Source organism: Lissotriton vulgaris, chromosome 12 (genome assembly GCF_964263255.1).
Source record: "Lissotriton vulgaris chromosome 12, aLisVul1.2, whole genome shotgun sequence".
Taxonomy (NCBI): domain Eukaryota; kingdom Metazoa; phylum Chordata; class Amphibia; order Caudata; family Salamandridae; genus Lissotriton; species Lissotriton vulgaris.
The window spans coordinates 364,552,134-364,570,520 of NC_141700.1; the positions used below are offsets into that span (position 1 = coordinate 364,552,134).

At 45.5% G+C, this 18,387-nt stretch overlaps 1 protein-coding gene across 2 annotated transcripts in view; it reads right to left on the reverse strand.

Moving 5' to 3' along the window:
* The window catches only part of CEP89 (centrosomal protein 89), a 1,308,678-nt gene that overhangs the window by 409,906 nt on the left and 880,385 nt on the right, over nt 1–18,387 (reverse strand). For both annotated transcript variants that reach the window (XM_086945134.1, XM_086945133.1), the window contains exon 15: nt 6,372–6,539. In XM_086945134.1, coding sequence (XP_086801260.1) covers nt 6,372–6,539 — 168 coding nt within the window. The remainder of the gene's footprint in view (nt 1–6,371; nt 6,540–18,387) is intronic.

Consider the following 18,387-nt stretch of genomic DNA (forward strand, 5'->3'; position numbering starts at 1 on the left):
ACATTTGTTTCCCTTTCAGTCTTCACAGACCGAGGCCGGATTGTGAGGGAGTCTGCCAACCGCTAGAGGGCGTGCCTCCGGTGTCGTTAGTCAGAAGCAAAGGTTCTTGAAGCGGAGCGGAGGGCATGTCAGTTTCGGTTTGAGCTGAGCGCCCTTCGAAAGCGTCACTGACTCTGTCCTAGTTGGGCCCCAGCCAGCCTGGAGTTGAACACCCTTCGGGGTAGGTTTTGCAGGGACTGTATCCCTGCAGTTTGGCAGACTTGCCCAAGCTGTCATTACTGCCTTAGGAATCTGTGTTTTTTCTCCTGTGTGAACTGAGGTCGGTGTGTCTGTCTTGACCCCTCGTCCAATTTGAGCTTTGTAAAGCCTGTGAAGGTTTTTTGAAGGGGGGTCTTTACCCTGGGGCTATGTTCTAGCAGTTAACCCTTCCAGTACAGGGACAATACTTACTTGGGCATACATACCTTTAGGGTCTCCTGCTGTGTTCTGGGTACTCCCAAGTGACGCTAATCCCTCTTACCTGGTGGCGGCCACCCTTCCCAATTCCTACCTCCTACAGCCAACTAGCATGCTGGTATACTTACCCTATGAAGGAATTGGGGATTATTATGAGGAGTAAGAGAACATGCAGTACTTCCTGGTCACTGATGATTTTTATGATGCAGTGGATGCCTCCATTGTTAGAGAGGTCTCAGAGAAGAGATATATGGACCTGGCACAATAATGCCTTTAACCCTTCGCACCGAGGGAAGAACTCTCTGGGCCTTCGGCCCCAAAAACCTCCAGAGCAAGCCAACTACCCCCTCCCCGAGAACCAGCGTTAACATCCCCATCCCGAGGGGGTAGATCTAGATTTCTTTGATTGGCTCGAGAAAGCATTTCTGGGGGCTCAGGACCCCTCCCGCAAACTGAAGTCTCACCTGATCTCCCGCCTGCGGATGACCAGGCTCTGGTAGCTTCTCCTCCACCTTATGATGAATCTCCTTCAGGGGCAGATGCAGAGACAGACCATAACCGCTCCTGGCACCCTTCTCGCTCTTCACCCCCTTCATTCCCGCCCGGCGGCAAAGATCCAGAGAGAGGCACAATCCGATCTTTTGGAGCTGGAGGAGCTCCTTCACACCCGCTCCTCGGAGTGTGTTCCTTGCGATAAGATGGCAAAGTATGTGGCCGGTATGCTGCATAAGCCTTTTGACCAGGATGTCCGACCCCAACTGAGGGAAGAATGTCCCAGCCCTTCTTCGGTGGGCAAGGTGGCAGTTACACCTGACATTGATGCCCGTATGGCAACCTTTTTAACTAAATACATAAAGCATCCCAAGAAGGGCATTGACCGCTCTTTGCAGTCATGTCAAGATAAGCTGTTGAACATCACAGGCCCATTGGTAAAGATTTTTGACATGGCGGAGGATGCAAAGGTATCTGGGGCCAGCATTCCACTTGATGCCCTCTCCAGCTGGACGCAAAAAGCAATCATATTTCTTGGCAATACCAAACGTGCCATCTCTACTGTGAGACGCAGATCATTGCTTATTAAGCTGGAACCCAAGTTAGGTGAGTTAGCCACAACTGAGGATGGTCAGGTGGTTCAGGGCTGTCTCTTAGGAGATCCATTTGTCAAGGATCTCAGCAAATTTGTATCCACTTTGAATTCCCTGGACAAATCGAAAGACAAACGCATCTTAAATGCGTGTGTTTTCTCCGGGCCAGCTGTCGTACAGCGTGCTAGGCTGGCCATTCCTCTCAACCCGCCTCCAGCAGAGTCCAGTTTTCCCAGAAAGGGCAGTGGCAAGACTTCACATTTTGGAGGAATTTCCCCTACAAGGTGTCGAGCACACCACAGGGGACAGAGTGGTGGTTCCACCGGAGGTGGTACTGCCTCCTCTCGCAGTGAGTTCTTTAATAATCTAATGCTATTGTTTGTGGGGCCAACTGGCGCAGTTCATAGACAAATGGTGGGCGGCGTGGGAATGCCTGGGTGCTGCAGACTGTGCAGGGGTTTCAGGTGGAGTTCTATGGGCCCAGCATCCAATGGTCCCCTACTCGTCACTTCCTCTTCTCAGGTCGGGAGGCCACTCTTGTCCAACAAGAGGTGCAGAAACTATTGTCCAAAGGGGCAATCTGTCGTTTTATCCCTCATCCTGCAGGGGTTTTAACCAATCTGTTCCTGGTGCAGAAACAGGACGGAGGTCAGTAACCGGTGATAAATCTCTGACAGTTTAACGAGTGGTTTGTGTACCACTACTTTAAGGTGGAGGGAATCCATCTGGTCCGCGACCTCCTTCACCCCAACGACTGGGCGGTTCGGCTGGACCTCAAAGACGCACATCTCACGGTCCCATATTTTCCCTCCGCATCGCTGTGTTTTGCAGTTCCAATGGCGGAACCAGTCTTTCGAGTTCAACCTGCTCCCATTCGGCCTGTTGTCAGCACCGTGGTGCTTCATCAAAGTCCTAGGTACGGTGGTAGAACATTTGCAAGCAGGATCATAATTGTGTATCTTGACGACATGCTCTTCATGAACCGGTGTCTGCTGTCCCTCTCTCTCCAGTTGTGTATGGTGATGGAGCTCCTTCAATCTCTGGGGTTCGTCATCAACCACACAAAGTCCAGCCTTGTGCCCTCTCGTTCAATCATCTTTCTGGGTTTCGTGATCGACTCTGTGGAGGCCGGCCCGAGCTTGCCTTCCAGGAAAATGGTGAAGATCCGACACGTGGTGAGGAGAATGCTAGTGAAACCGCAGACCTCGTTACGCAACATCACCAGGGTGGTAGGTCTCTTATCGTCCTCGGTCCAGGCAATTTTTCCAGGGCCGTTCCACTTTTGAGCACTGTAGAGACTCAAGGCATGCCATCTGCGTCATGGGCTGTCTTACACCCACTAGTGCCATTGTCTGACGAAGCCAAGGAGGAGCTCAACTGGTAGCTCTCCCATATGAAGGCATGGAACGGACAGGCCATTTTTGGCTTTCAACCAGACCTCATGATCGAGTCCGACGCCAGCGGATTGGGCAGGGGAGTCCGTTGTGGAGAGTACATCACCAGCGATGGATGGTCCGCCGTGGAACTTCGATCCACATCAATTGCCTGGAACTGATGGCGGGCTCTTTTGCGGTCCATTGTAGGACCAAAGACGAGGCGCAGTCTTGTGTCCTGCTAAAGATGTCTAATGTGGCGGGGGTCCGCTACATCAACCATCTGAGGGACACGCATTCCAAAACCCTGGTGGATTGTGCCAAACATTTCTGGGAGTACTGCCTGAGACATCAGGTCTCGGTGACGGTAGAACATCTCCTGGGCTCATCCAACCAAGTGGCGGATTGGCAGTCCCGTCACCTTCAGGATTCAAATCTGTGGGGTTTGTTCCCCCTGATGTTTCACGCCCTCCAGTCAATTTGGGGACCCTTCTCAATCAGCTTGTTCTAGTCACGCCTGGATCACCAGCTTCCCGATACTTCATTTGGAGACCGGATACGGGCTTAGTGGTGACCGATGCCTTCCTCCAGGAGTGGGCAACAGAGCTGGGTACGCCTTTCCACTGTTCGCGATGATTATGAGGTTGACAACTAAAGTGCGCCAGTAGAGGGCAGATCTGGTGGTGATCACCCCGGTATGAAAGTCACAAGTGTGGTTTACAGTTCTGATGGAACTTTCTTGGTCTTCTACAATCCATCTACACACATTGCCTCATCTCCTGAGTGATCCGTCCAGCAATCCTCATCCTCTGCTGATAAACGACAGCCTCCTGCTTATGACGTGGATGATTACCAGTCTCTATGGCAATTCTCGGGCCTTTTGAGAAGCACAGTGGACCTCCTCTAATGCACCTGGCGGATGGTATTGTTAAGCGATACCTATCAGCCTAGTCTCACTGGATGGGTTGGTTCCTGCAACAAAGTCTGATTCCTGTGGGGGCTGACTCTGTTCATGTCCCCAACTTCCTAGACTTCCTTGCCTCTGGAGGGATGGCTTATCGCTCAGTGAACACCTTTCGGTCCGCAATCTCAGCGGGCCATGCAACAGTGGCGGGGCTTCCTGTTGGAGAGCACCCGCTGGTCAGGAAATTGCTCTGCGGAATCAGACTATCTCTCCCGCCAGAGCGTAGTTACTCCATCCTATGGGATATGAATAAGGTTCTGAAGTTCCTGGCTGGATTGTCAAGCAACAAATACCTCATTCGGAAGCAACTATATCAGCCAAGTTGGCTAAGCTGTTTTGTCTCATTTTGTGTAGGAGGGTGTCGGACGTCAGAGCCCTGGACGTGACGGGCCGTCTTTCACTCCGGGCACGGTTACCTTCCACGTCACTCGGCGTACGAAGAGTCAATCTTGGGTGATTTCCTACCCGGCGTTTTCAGACGTTCCCAAGCTGTTCGTGGCACGGTGTATTAAGGCTTATGAGGCCATGACAGCGGAACTGCCACCTCACGAGGAGAAACAGCTACTGATCGCTTTGAGGAAGCCCTTTAAAGCGGTCTCTTCCCAGACCATAGCAAGAAGGGTTCAGTGGATTATGTTGGATGCCGGCACTGATACCAAAGTATTTGGTGCACATTCAGCACGAGGTGTAATGGCCTCGAAAGCGTTTGTGCTAAAGCCAGCTTAGAGGATATCTTGAACGCAGTTGACTGGTCGTCAGATTAACCTTCAAGAGGTTCTATTTTAAATCAGTCTCCTCCATTGCGGCTTTGGTGGTGGATAAGCTTTAAACTAGCCTAATTCTCACTTCCATGCCCTGACATAAAATTAAAATATTCCTAGCTTTTGTAACCGAAATGTTCAATTCTATTAAAGACACAGAGGCAAGGATTAGCCCTCCCGCTGATGAATCAGGACCCGTCTGGGTTCTTGGATCTACGTCTGGGAGTTAGTAGGGAATTTTCCGTTTCTCTGTAATGTCTGTTGCCTAGCTATGTGCTGAGATACATTGACCATTAAATTGCGTTAATTGATGTTCTCTAACTTATAGAACCGGAATCTGCTAAACAAGACTAACGTTTGCCGGGTTTAGCGGCTTCACAGGAGTGAAATCTTCCACAGCCAGGGTTGGCGAAGGAGTGAATCTTCCATGGGCGTATTGATTGCAGGAAGAAAGAGGTGGTTCAATGAAGAAAAACAACTGTGACGGGGCTTGGAGGCTCCTAATTGGACAGACGTGTTTCTTTTTTAGTACTTCACGGTTTCCCTGACATCATGGGAAACAAAGTCCTTTGTGGTTGTTTATCGTGTTTAACATGGCTGCTGTTTGGAATAAAGAAGATAGATGATGCCTAATCCTTACCTCCATGTCCTTAATAGAATTGAAGCTTTCCATTACGAAAGCCAAGACATTTTTTATTGTTATCCATTTCAAGCACTGATACCTTGACTCTGCCTAGTAATTCTGTTTTACCAGGTCTCTTGCTGTCACGTCAGAACATTGTGGTGCTTGTTTACAATGCTGGTGATTTATTTGCTGCACACATTTGAGTAATCCTAGCCTTTAAGTGTGTGGACAGTCCCAGACTGTCCGAACTGAGTAAAGACACTGAGCCTGGGATGCTGTGGCCTCACACAAGGGTAATATAACAGAAGGGGGTTGTGTGGGCACACCTTCTTCTGTGTCCCATCACATCATCCACCAATGTCCTGTGAAACCATTATTGACGTGTGCCTTAACATCAGAAAAGTTATAGAAAGAACTGAGTTAGGAACATACTTGCCAACTGTTAACTCAGGGGCAATGGAAAACAACTACAGGAGAACGGTAATGAATCAGGCCTATCACTTAGTGTCTTAAAGGTCACACTTGGTGAAGAAATTTGACTTTATTTTACATTGTTTGATACCAAGACATGCTTCTCTGTCTGGACAAGACTAATCTTTTATAGGATTAGTAGCCCAAATTTTCTAAGAGAGCGGTTCATGATGTGAACAGACAAGTTACCAGACCGCATGTTGAGTCTTTAATGTGAAAATAAGCTTCATTGCAAAACAATTGAAAAAACACATACGTTGACTTAACCTTTCAAATATTACAAAAGGGCACAAAAAAGTACAGATGTATACCACAGATTTAAGAACGGCCTCAGCATTATATTATGGCGGATAGAGAAACAATGTATGTCATAACTTTGAGAGTATAAATAGGGTACCAATTGTAGGTATACAGAGCGAATAATAAACAGTACCAAGTTCAGTACAGTGGTACCCTTGTCATAAGGCTGGTCTGTTAAGAGATCTCAAACAAATATACAACCCTAATGGAGTAACTACTTTGATAACATTGGAAAATGACTTTTGCTTACTAGCCATGGCTTCACAGCTCGTACAATTATGAATAAGCATTATTAAGAAACCACTATAGTGAACAGTGAAAAAGAAACCAACAGACCTATTATTTTTTTGTGTCATTTCTAACTCCACTTCAAGTGTCTTGTTGTCGGCTACAAGACAATTCTTCTCCAACGTCAGGCTCTTCTTTTCTGCCTGCAGGCCAGATAGCTTCTCCATGAATTCTTTCACCTCAGCTTGCCGTTTGTTTTGTTCTTCTTGAAGTTGGCTAAGGAAATAAAATGATATAAATCAACTCTTTAACTAATTTTTAAATAGGAAAAAACAGTAATGTTGGTATTTACCATTTTCAAATTAAATGATTAGAAAAACAGATCATATTATCTTTCTTGTAGCTGCCTGCTAGACAGCATATGCAACAGCAATCTGGACTAATTAAGGATGCTTCATTCCCCCCACGGTTAGAACGCTGCTGTGACAGATGACCTCAACAAATGTCGCATTGATTTCCCAGGCTAAAGAAGGACTACCACAAATCATCGTACGAATTTGACAATGTTGCATCGGGTTGGAACAAAAGACTGAAAGCAACAGTCATTCTTGTAAAATGCAATCGCCCGAGACACCAAAGATGTATGTACAATTGTGCGTGGGGCTTGGCCCTAATATGCACTTAATTAGGAATTTGCAACCTATGCCTCAAAATATACCTGGAAACTTGTGACTATCGCAGGTTTTCAGGAGAACTTTTGGAAGCCTTTGTAAATTCCTAAAATTTGCTCTTGCAAAAATATTTCCACTTCATTGCAACTGTACTTTTATGTTTTTCTTGAGCAGCAAAATATTATTCTTGCATGATTAAGCACCATCCTCTAATCTCCTACCAATTCCGAGGGTATTACCTGGCCATTCCCACCCTAAAATGAGATCTACTCGTGCCCTTGCGGAAAGTAAACTTTTGATTGTTTTGATGGTGGGAATAGCCTGTAGTCAGTTTGTTAATACCGTCAGGCTCGAGCTTGTGGGTGTTATCAGACCTTCCAGGCCATTCCAACCCTCGAATACCCACCTCCCTCACCTGGTAGGAGATTTTCTCAGGCACACTATTACACTATAATAGGAAAAAAGTAAACCTTCATAAATACATTTATAAATGCAACTTTTCCTTTTGTGAATTGCTTCTACTTGCATATGTTATCTCTAGAGTGGTGAGACATAGAAACCTAGTGAGAGATTGTAATAAATAAATAGGGGCACAAGGGATTATAAAGAGATAAGGGCACGACTAACTCAAAATGAAGAAAAGTGATAATAAAGAAAGAAACAGTGAAAATAAGTACAATTAAGTGTTTTAAAAAAAATAAAGTGATGCATTTTAAAAAGGGATAAGGAATGAAAAGAGTTTTTTTGTTGCTTTTTTATACATAATGATACATGGCCATTTAACATGAACAGAGATTAAGCTCGATAGCTATTCAATATGCTAACGATATCTGAGTGAATGGTCTTCAAATTGTCATGAAAATTTCCATTGCTCACTGGGGCACTGCAGGTCATACAGCGGCCTCGATAACAATGTTGTGTGTAACGTTATATGAAAAAACGAAAACCACCAACATTGAACATTATTTGTACGCTTCCGAGCAATTGTGAGCATCACAAGTGTTCTGGCAGTAGTGTGTGTCTCCATAGAGCATGTGTGATGTGTCAGCATCAAGCTCCTTCTGGCGACCCAGTCATGTGGGAGCGTTGGCGTTCGTGATGTTATTCTCAAGAGTTGCCTATATTGGTGCTTCTCTTCAAGGTGACGAAATGTTTCCCCAAATGTTTTGACCATGTCACTCCGCAGTCTGCGATGGGGTGTCGCCAGAGTACCCTTTGCTATTCGAGCTGGAGGGCAGTTCAGCCCGCTCGCAACCATTTGCTAACATCTACTCTCAATCGGCAGAGGGTTGGTCCCTCTGAAGTCATCCAGTGCACAGTTGCATAACATTAGCCCCCCCCATACCCCTGGTGCAGGTGGCCCCCTCCAACACTGTGCACAGGCGGTGGGTCATTGACCAGAGAGATTCTGACTGGGCCCGGTTGGGGGTGGGAGGCTCTATGCACTTTGCAGGGGGGCTCCAGCAAGTTTTGTTAAGCCACTGCATTGCTATGGCATGGTGGGCCAATACTAACTTTAGGTCCGCAAGCCTGTTTTGTACTTTATGCGATTGTGGACGGGGGTATAGGCCCAGTGAACATGTCTCTACCATCATCGTATACACTCAACTCATTTTCTTTTCTAGGTCTGTCATGATCCCTTGCCTAAATGATGGGATTGTGTGACATGTCAACGTAATGAGGATAAAGTCAGCATATCGAGTGTTGCAGAGGAGGCAGGGTTTGTCGGTCTCGGGTACTATAACATTCAGTGTGAGTGGTGTGAGGCAGGGAGTGTGCAGATAATTAAACTGTGTGTAGTAGAATCAGGTGTTCTGGATACCTTGCGAGGGTGGACCAGCACGTTGTTTACTCCTTGTCTCACACATCATGGGCAATAAAGCCCTCCCAGTATGATCTTTTTTTCCTGAGTGGTGTGGCTGCCATCTCCTGGAACGATATACAGAGCAATGTGCTAACTCAGGTCCTGCTCCCGAACGCCAACAATACCCGTAGAGTTTTGTGCGTCTGGGGTTCTGTTTAGGCACTCTCCCACAGCGTCTCCAGTGCCCTGGATAGCAGGAACTGAGAGTCCGGAAGGCCATCTGCTCGGGTCAGGGAGTGCAGATCCCTCAGGTAGCCTTCTGTGTGACAGTCACCCACAGTGAGAAGTCCAGTCATCGTCCAGTCCCACACGCTCCGGACCTTCAGGTAGCCCCATCTATGCGTGGGGAGACCCACAAATTGTAAAGTCGGAGCATACGTCTATCATCGGGCTGTCCTTCAGTGCGCTGTCTTCAGGAACGAAGAGCTATATTTACCAAGGTGGGCAAGTTCAGGTCACACTGTTTAGCTCCCAGCAGCACGGACACCAAAGGGAAGAAATGAGAAAGTAAATATGGTAGGTAGAGCTAGGGTTAAGGTGAGATGTTGGGTTAAAGCTAGAGTCAGGCCAGCATCAGACATTTAAAAGAGAAATGGCATCAATAATAGATAAATCCACTTACGTTTGAGAACACGTGGATTTTTATATAGTTAAAAAATGTAATTGAAACTATTTAGTTGCCTCCAAACCAATCCCCAAAATTGGTAGAACGAAATAGCAACAACTGAAGAGAATAAAAAGCCTATTTAGATCAAGTATGAAAACCTTACAAAGGGAAGGAATATTAGTAATATAATGTTTCGTATTACTTAAAAATAAAAGAAGAACACAGAGCACCTGGAACGGGCAAGAGTACCATATGTCCTTTAGTAATAAGTATCAGAGTGTGTGAGCGTTCAACAGATTTACAACTTATGAAGATTGCTTCCCAACAATGTGAACAGTCCGATTCTACAGCAGTGCACCAGAGCCATCAGTGTATTAGTTTCAACAACTATAGCCTGGTTAATTTCGCCGGAAGTGTAAACAGAAAATAAATATACCACAAAAAAGAATGCTGCTATAGAGACAACCAGAGATGAACCAAGGAAAGCTCTTGTGAGATCTGCAATTAATCCAATGACAGACCTGTAAGTAATCAGCATCAGTTAATGTGGATGCCTGAGTGGCCCTTTGACCACTGAAGAGACTTGACTAGCAGTGGGTACAATCTAATGGCTTTTATTGCAGAGTTTGAATTCTGCGTGAATCTCTGAGGAGCTTGAAGTATTCTTATTTTAAACTTGTTAGAGACATTGATCGAAAACGCAAGCCTCAACAGTAGTATGAAGGTATATCTTCATAGTAACAAACTCAATTAGAAGTTTAATTAATTAAAATAAATGTATAATTAAAGTGAATGTGTCCGCTGGAGGTATGAAAATTCCGATGGACGTATATTAAGACTAGGAATGTTTAAAAGCAAGTTCTAAGATGAGAATCTATTAAGAATGGATAAAGTTCAGCCTTTGATCCCTCCTCAGACTGAGCATCGACCTGAATAGGGGGTCCTATGTAGAGCTCCCATAAATTAAAAAGAATCCCCTGAAAGTGTCAACAGCATCATCACATATACCCTGTTAGCTCATTGGTGATCATTTTGCCACACCTTTGACATTTATCCCCAATCAGTAGGAAAGTATCTCTCACCAGGGGATACTGAGTTATAGGAAGCTGGGTTAAGGTCAGCTGCCGCGTAACACCCTTTTGAATCTATGGAATGCATGACACCGGCCCTGACCAATACTTTAAAGCACATAAATAAACTAACCTTTAACTAAAAAGTAGACATAAAAGCACCATCTTTAACGACTTAAGCCAATAAGTGCCTAAGAGAGTAGTATCCATGAAATAGCAATTTGTGACTGAACCTGGAAGCGTGTGATTGACCACAAAACCTAGAAACGGTCATTTAATTACAAAACTTCCTAAGACTCGAACAAAACCTCTTAAAGATACCTCACGAAAAATTATTACAAAAGAAATCAAGGTGAGAATCATAAAAGCGTATTCATTTCCAACCCCAATACATGAGATAGATGACAGCATCTGTGAGAATAACATCGGCATACAGATGGCTCTCCATGCAGAGGGCACATCCTCTCTAGGAACAGTTTTAGAATATGAGAGGTATTTCACTTTCACCAATTCTGAAGAAAGAAGAAAAAGTAAGATCACATGAATAAGGCATATGGCATTCAAATACATAGAAGCATAGTGCAGGATAGATGCAAATACATATCCCCGAAATGCAGTGGCTGTGCTGACAACGGTTGGCAACGTACTCCTGCTTTACAGTTTCCGCTGCATCTGATCCAAAACACTGAATTCGATATCCATGAAGGTGCTCTTTTTCTTTACCTTTCATCAATTACCTCACAGAGCAAGGAGTCTAGTCCTCTTAATGACGGCTCGAAGCTCTGGTATGCAGCCTCCATATTGGCCAAAAGTTTTGCTAAGTCTCACTGAAAAGGCCCATGTCCAACCCATTGTAGATGTGACGTGTTGTGAGCTGTGTTGCGGTACGGGAAGGAGTCTAACAAACTTCATGACACATGGCAGCCTAAGTGCACTTAAATTTCTATTCACATGCTCACCACAAGTACTATTGAGGCATGCAAAATTACAGGGGACTAAACCCCAGCCTAAATCGGCACCTTAGTACATGGCCCGCAGGTTCATTGAGTGCACAGAATAAGGTCTAGCTGCAAATCAAAGTCTCCGAAAGTAAGGAACCACAATCAAATTTTCTAATTAAAGTTATGCGGCTGTGATGAGCAAAGAAAGCTGCTCATGGGCAGGGAATAGCTGGGAAAATAAGCGTGCTATTTAGATCCGATTAAGAAAAGTATCTTAAATGTAATCCGTTTACATACCATAAGCCAAATAAGAAAACCAAGTACTCGAGTAGTGACATTTTCTGGCCTGCTGATGTAAGTCAGGATGCAGGCAGGTAGTATGGACATGTTTGGTTAGGTAGTCTCAGATACCTAGACAAAGACGTTTAACATAGTGGAGCCAGAACAGGACAGCAGCCATAATAAAAGCAATACTACGAGAAAAATTGTGTTGCAGACTACAGCAACCATCAGCAGGTTCAAACGTAAGTCAAGGTCAAAAAGGAAGCCAAGGGTCAGCACGTCGGGCACAGTAGGTCGACAGGTCCCTAAGAGCTCTCCTACATGCCCCTGTCCTTTACAGCTGGCTTCTGTGTCCACAAGCGCTATATGACTAACTTTGACAAGCTTACACTCCACAATTCAAGCATGCTATAAAACAAGCCTTCCTGGGAATGACTAATGCATAAAAGACACATGTACGTTGACACAAACGAACTTAAATGAAAGCATCAACCCAGCAAAAAAAAAAAAAAGCTTATGAAACATCCTTTAATTTCCTTCTCAAGCACAAAGCTCACACATTTAACTACCGCCTTCCTTTACAGCGTCATTAAGCAAAACAATCTGGATTGTGATCTAATTTCTATAGAACCAGTCCTTCTGTCAGATCTTTGTTGTAAATAGATGGTCAGGACAACGAGGAATAAACAGGTAAGTCTCTTTAATCACTGACAGCTACTGCGAGTGAAGCGATCCCCTGCTGGACACTCCTTAACTGCCCTTAAATGAAGGCTTAGTGGACTAATGCGTCCACTGTTGGAGCCTGTGTTCAACCTCATGGTCACAGGTTCTAATTCCAGAGGCTCCACTCAGCCTTTCATCATTCCGAGGTCAATAAAATGACTACCAGCCCCACCAGGGAGAGGTACCTTAACAAGGGGCTTATGGTCTGATGACACGCGCTAAAACGACCATATGTTTTTGCAGCGCGACCTGACAACATCGAAATCGTGCTTGTGATTGATTTTAAAATTGAACCTTTGGACCTCTAATTATCACTCCCCCTGATGTCACGCTCGTGAACGATCGTATGTTCACAACGCGACTGGAAAGCTTTTTTACTTTGCTGTGTGATTAATTGGTAAATTGCACTTTGTAGCTTTTAAAAATAGAACCGCACTATTCCCCATTGAGGCACTTGTCGCCCCTGCAACCCCGGTCCACTGCAAGCATTCGGCTTGCTTGTGTGGAGGATGCAGGGCGGTACCTTCTTCCGGGTTCCCTCCCGGGGCTGGCGCTGATTGGGCGAGTGTGTGGAGGCGGAGCTGAATACTAGCAAGTTCAAGTTCAAGTTCAGGAATTTATATAGCGCACTACTCACCCGGAGAGTCTCAAGGCGCTTGGGGAGGGGGTTCATTATTTATCGAATAGCCAGGTTTTAAGTTCTTTTCTGAAGGAGAGGTGGTTATGTGTAAGGCGGAGGTGAGTGGGGAGTGAGTTCCAGGTCTTAGCCGACAGGTAGGAGAAGGATCTACCTCCCATGGTGGATCTTTGGATACGCAGAACTGCGGCGAGGGCTTGATTGGCGGATCTGAGTTGGCGGGAGGGAGTGTAGAAGGACAGCCGGGTGTTGAGGCATTCGGGTCCTAGTTTGTAGAGGGCCTTGTGTGCGTGGGTGAGGAGACGGAACGTTATTCTTTTATTGACGGGGAGCCAGTGAAGGTCTTTCAGGTGGCCGGTGATGTGATCTTGGCGAGGGATGTCTAAAATGAGTCTCGCTGATGCGTTTTGGATGCGTTGGAGTTTTTTCTGTAGTTTGGTTGTGATTCCGGCGTAGAGGGTGTTTCCATAGTTCCAGACGACTCGTGACCAGTGCGTGGGTGACAGTTTTTCTTGTCTCGGGGGGGATCCACCGGAAGATTTTTTTGAGCATACGAAGTACGTTGAAGCAGGAGGATGAGACGGCGTTGACTTGTCTGGTCATCGAGAGTGAGGAGTCTAGGATGTCCCGTCCTCTACATAAGCCCGATGCCCCCAAACACGCGCAGAGGGAACGCTCAGCGTCCGCGCCGTCCACACGCCGAAGACCCGCCAAAGACCAGCCCATCTGTGCCCGTCCGGGCCTGGACGGGGCACGGGGCAGAGGGCTATGTCTCGCCGACCACGATTCAACTGGTGTTGTCTCCCGATTTTTAAAATCACTCCGCCCCACAACACACGTTAATTGTACAACACTTAAGGTACCACTTTTTGGCAATGCAATCTGTGCAAATTGCAATTTCTCTCTAACTAACTTCCAACCATATCCTGATTATAAGGATATAAATATAAGAAGGAGACATAAATCGAGCACAAAGCCACAGGACTTCCGGTTTTTAAGCACTAACTGCCGCTCACTACCTAGGGATAAGCTGGATATTTTTAATCTGCTACTCGAAGAAAAACCCAGTGCTCTCTTCTTAACCGAAACCTGGCTTCACGCCGGTGCTGGCCCCGATGTAGCTACAGCCCTTCCCTCCAATTATGCGATTGTGAGGCAAGATAGATTGAATAAAATCGGTGACAGTATAGCTATCATTTTCAGCAAAGAGCTAAAATGCAGTTTTGAGCCCGTAGACATTTCCGATTGTGAAGCTGGCCTGTTCAAATTAACCATAAACCCTAATTTTACATTATCAGGCATACTGATTTATAGACCTCCCGGGAACTCTACCCTATGGGCCTCCACATTGGCGAATAACATTGCCCTGTTCACCCTTGCCTCCAAATATCTCTCAGTAATCGGAGATTTAAATTTGAACTTGGACGACGCTACTAATCACACATGTTCCAATATGCTAGATGACCTCACAGCCTTAAACATGAGACTTCTAAACACTGGACTTACCCATGAGGCGGCGCATTTATTAGACCCGGTCATTACTAATCTCCCCGAACTAGTATGGCAAGATACAACCCCGACCTGTTGGTCAGACCACTATCTAATAAATTTTAGTCTTAGACTACCAGAAACAGCTCCCTTGCTGTCTGTTTCTGCTGCCACATCGAGGAAAAATTGCAAAAATCTTAACATTGGACTATTCAATCAAGCCCTCAGCAAGAACCCATCTAAACCAGGCCCTAGCATGGAAAGCATTGCTAATACAACACAACAATGGCTTAATAATGCAGCTGATTCTTGTCTTCCTTCCTCCGACAATAGAAGAAACAGCCACCGCCCCCAGCCCCATGGTCTAATGACCAATTAAAAATGGAGAAATCTAAATGTAAAGCTTTAGAGAGACAGTGGAGGAAAGAGTACGCACCTGACAAAAAAGTGGGCTATCAGAGTGCAAGAAATAAATACCACGCAGCCTGCACCAAAGCCTGTGTCCTTTATGTAAACACCACTATCATGAATGCAACGAATAGGTCAAAAGCACTGTTCAGTTTTGAGCCCGTAGACATTTCCGATTGTGAAGCTGGCCTGTTCAAATTAACCATAAACCCTAATTTTACATTATCAGGCATACTGATTTATAGACCTCCCGGGAACTCTACCCTATGGGCCTCCACATTGGCGAATAACATCGCCCTGTTCACCCTTGCCTCCAAAAATCTCTCAGTAATCGGAGATTTAAATTTGAACTTGGACGACGCTACTAATCACACATGTTCCAATATGCTAGATGACCTCACAGCCTTAAACATGAGACTTCTAAACACTGGACTTACCCATGAGGCGGCGCATTTATTAGACCCGGTCATTACTAATCTCCCCGAACTAGTATGGCAAGATACAACCCCGACCTGTTGGTCAGACCACTATCTAATAAATTTTAGTCTTAGACTACCAGAAACAGCTCCCTTGCTGTCTGTTTCTGCTGCCACATCGAGGAAAAATTGCAAAAATCTTAACATTGGACTATTCAATCAAGCCCTCAGCAAGAACCCATCTAAACCAGGCCCTAGCATGGAAAGCATTGCTAATACAACACAACAATGGCTTAATAATGCAGCTGATTCTTGTCTTCCTTCCTCCGACAATAGAAGAAACAGCCACCGCCCCCAGCCCCATGGTCTAATGACCAATTAAAAATGGAGAAATCTAAATGTAAAGCTTTAGAGAGACAGTGGAGGAAAGAGTACGCACCTGACAAAAAAGTGGGCTATCAGAGTGCAAGAAATAAATACCACGCAGCCTGCACCAAAGCCCGTGTCCTTTATGTAAACACCACTATCATGAAGGCAACGAATAGGTCAAAAGCACTGTTCAATACTGTGAAGGAACTAGCTGGTGCTCAAGCCACTGCTATTGCCTGTCCTTTAAATAAATAACAATGTCAAGATCTTGCTACATTCTTCTCTGAAAAAATTGACAAAATAATCACTGACATCAATAGCAACAAGTTGGACACCTCCCCACACGACCTCGTGGACTCTGTCCCGATCATTAAAAACACCTTGGATCGCTGGCCTTTTGATTGATCCCATCATCATCAAAAAAATCCCATCATCATCCCCATCACTATTGACACACTTAAATCCATGTTCAAAACAATTAAATCTGGCTCCCCTTGCGATCCCATCCCCATTAAAGTACTGAAGCAACTGGATGACCCCTCTCTGGATATTATTGTTAATACGCTAAATTCCTCCCTCGAATTGTCTACTGTTCCCGCACTCTGGAAGCACGCCATGGTCAGTCCACTTCTGAAGAAACCCATGGCTAACCCAGAAACACTATCTAACTAAAAGTCTATATCACTCCTTCCTGCGTTTTCCAAGTTATTGGAAAGACATGTTCACTCTTCCCTCACTCACTTCACGGAAGTAAACTCCCTTCTTCACCAGTCACAGTCCGGCTTTCGAGCGGAGTTCTCTACCGAGACGGCTTTGCTGGGAGTTACCGAGAACATTCGCAAACTCCTTGATGATGGTCAAACGGTCGCACTCATTCTGTTAGATCTGAGTACGGCCTTTGACACTATACCCCATGAAGGCTTACTAACCACACCAAAGAATAATGGGATTTGTGGTGCTGCGTTCAGGTCCTTTCAGACCCACCGAACTTTCCAGATTACATCCTCCGCTGCACACTCTGAAGTGTTTCATGCCCCCCACGGTGTGCCCCAGGGCTCTATACTCAGCCCGCTGTTCTTCAATCTCTACCTAAGACCCCTGGATGACCTTGCGGGCCGTTCTAGATTCACCCTTATGACCTATGCTGACAACTCGCAGATCATTTTCTCGTTGTCCTATTCTGGCCCACCAGCCCCTTCCATTCTTAAACAGGGTCTACATAACATTTTCAGCTGGATGACCACCAACCAGTTGAAACTAAACTGGGATAAAATGGAGATCCTCCTGCTGGGTAAACAAAGTGATCTATGATCCTCCTACCACTGGCCTTCCCAGATGGGATATCTCCCGTCACCTACCTGCCGTCGACGTACCTGTTCTTCTTTTCGATGGCGAGCCCGCCGTCGACGGCCTTAGCCGGAAAGAATAACTGACCTAACTGTCACCCCTGGGGCATGATGGGATACAGGGGGTCATGAGTGCCTTAAAGGCACGGTGTCAGTTTATTGCTATTCAGCTAAAGGTTAGCTTTTCAGTCTTTTTAGACTGTGTGTTTGCAATGCAGCCTGGGAGCTTCCTATGCTTCCAGGGACTTATGAGAATTTCTACTGCTTTCTGAGCATTAAAACAGTTTCTAAACAATCTTTGGTGTTGTTTCTCATGTTTCTAATGCTTATTATTCATGTATGGTGGAAATTCTTCACAGCATATTTCAGCTCTGATGTTATTTGGCTGCTATTACATGTTTTTATATAGATATGATTTATATATATATATATATATGTATATATATATGTGGGGCACATATAATATAGTGTTTCCGGGGTCCCGCACATGGGCGGGAATATTCTAATGCTTATGACTATTGATGAGGATCCCCTGGAAGAGAACTGGGGTTTACTCTGGACAGCTCCCTCTCAATGAAGCAACAAGCCAACAAAGTGGCCGGCCTTTGCTTTACAATCATAAAGTGGCTTAAGAAAATCCTGTGGATGCTACCTACCTCCACCCAAAAAACCGTGGTCAATGCCCTCATTACATCTAGGCTTGACTATGGAAACATCTTATATCTTGGTTCAAACAAAGAGGTAGTACAGCGGCTGCAACTTGTTCAAAACGCTGCTCCCAGGCTGCTTTGTCAAATTCCAAAAACTGACAGTGTGTCTAATTACCTGCGTGACCTACACTGGCTCAGAGTATAGAACCGGGTCAGATTCAAGGCCCTCAGTTACATGTTTAAAATTAAGGCAGGCACCGCTCCCAAATACCTACAAGCTCTAGCCCACCCTTACATACCTAAGAGCAGTTTACGGTCACAAGCAGCTGCCAATTTCTGTGTACCCAGGTTTAAACTTGCAAGAATGGGAGGGAAATCCTTTGCCCAGCTAGGACCCAAACTCTGGAATGCCCTCCCTTCACATATCCACAAAGAAGACAACTACGCCAGGTTCAGGAAAAACATCAAAACCTTGTTGTTCGAACAATAACCCGAACCACACTGCTTTACGTCCATCTTCTTTTGTGCTGTGTCTCGGCGCCGGGAAACCCTTTTTGGGTAGCTGTGCGCCTTACAAATGTAAATAAATAAATAAATAAATAAATGGTCTGACCTCAAAATATGTCTAAAATATTCCACACCCCATGCGGCC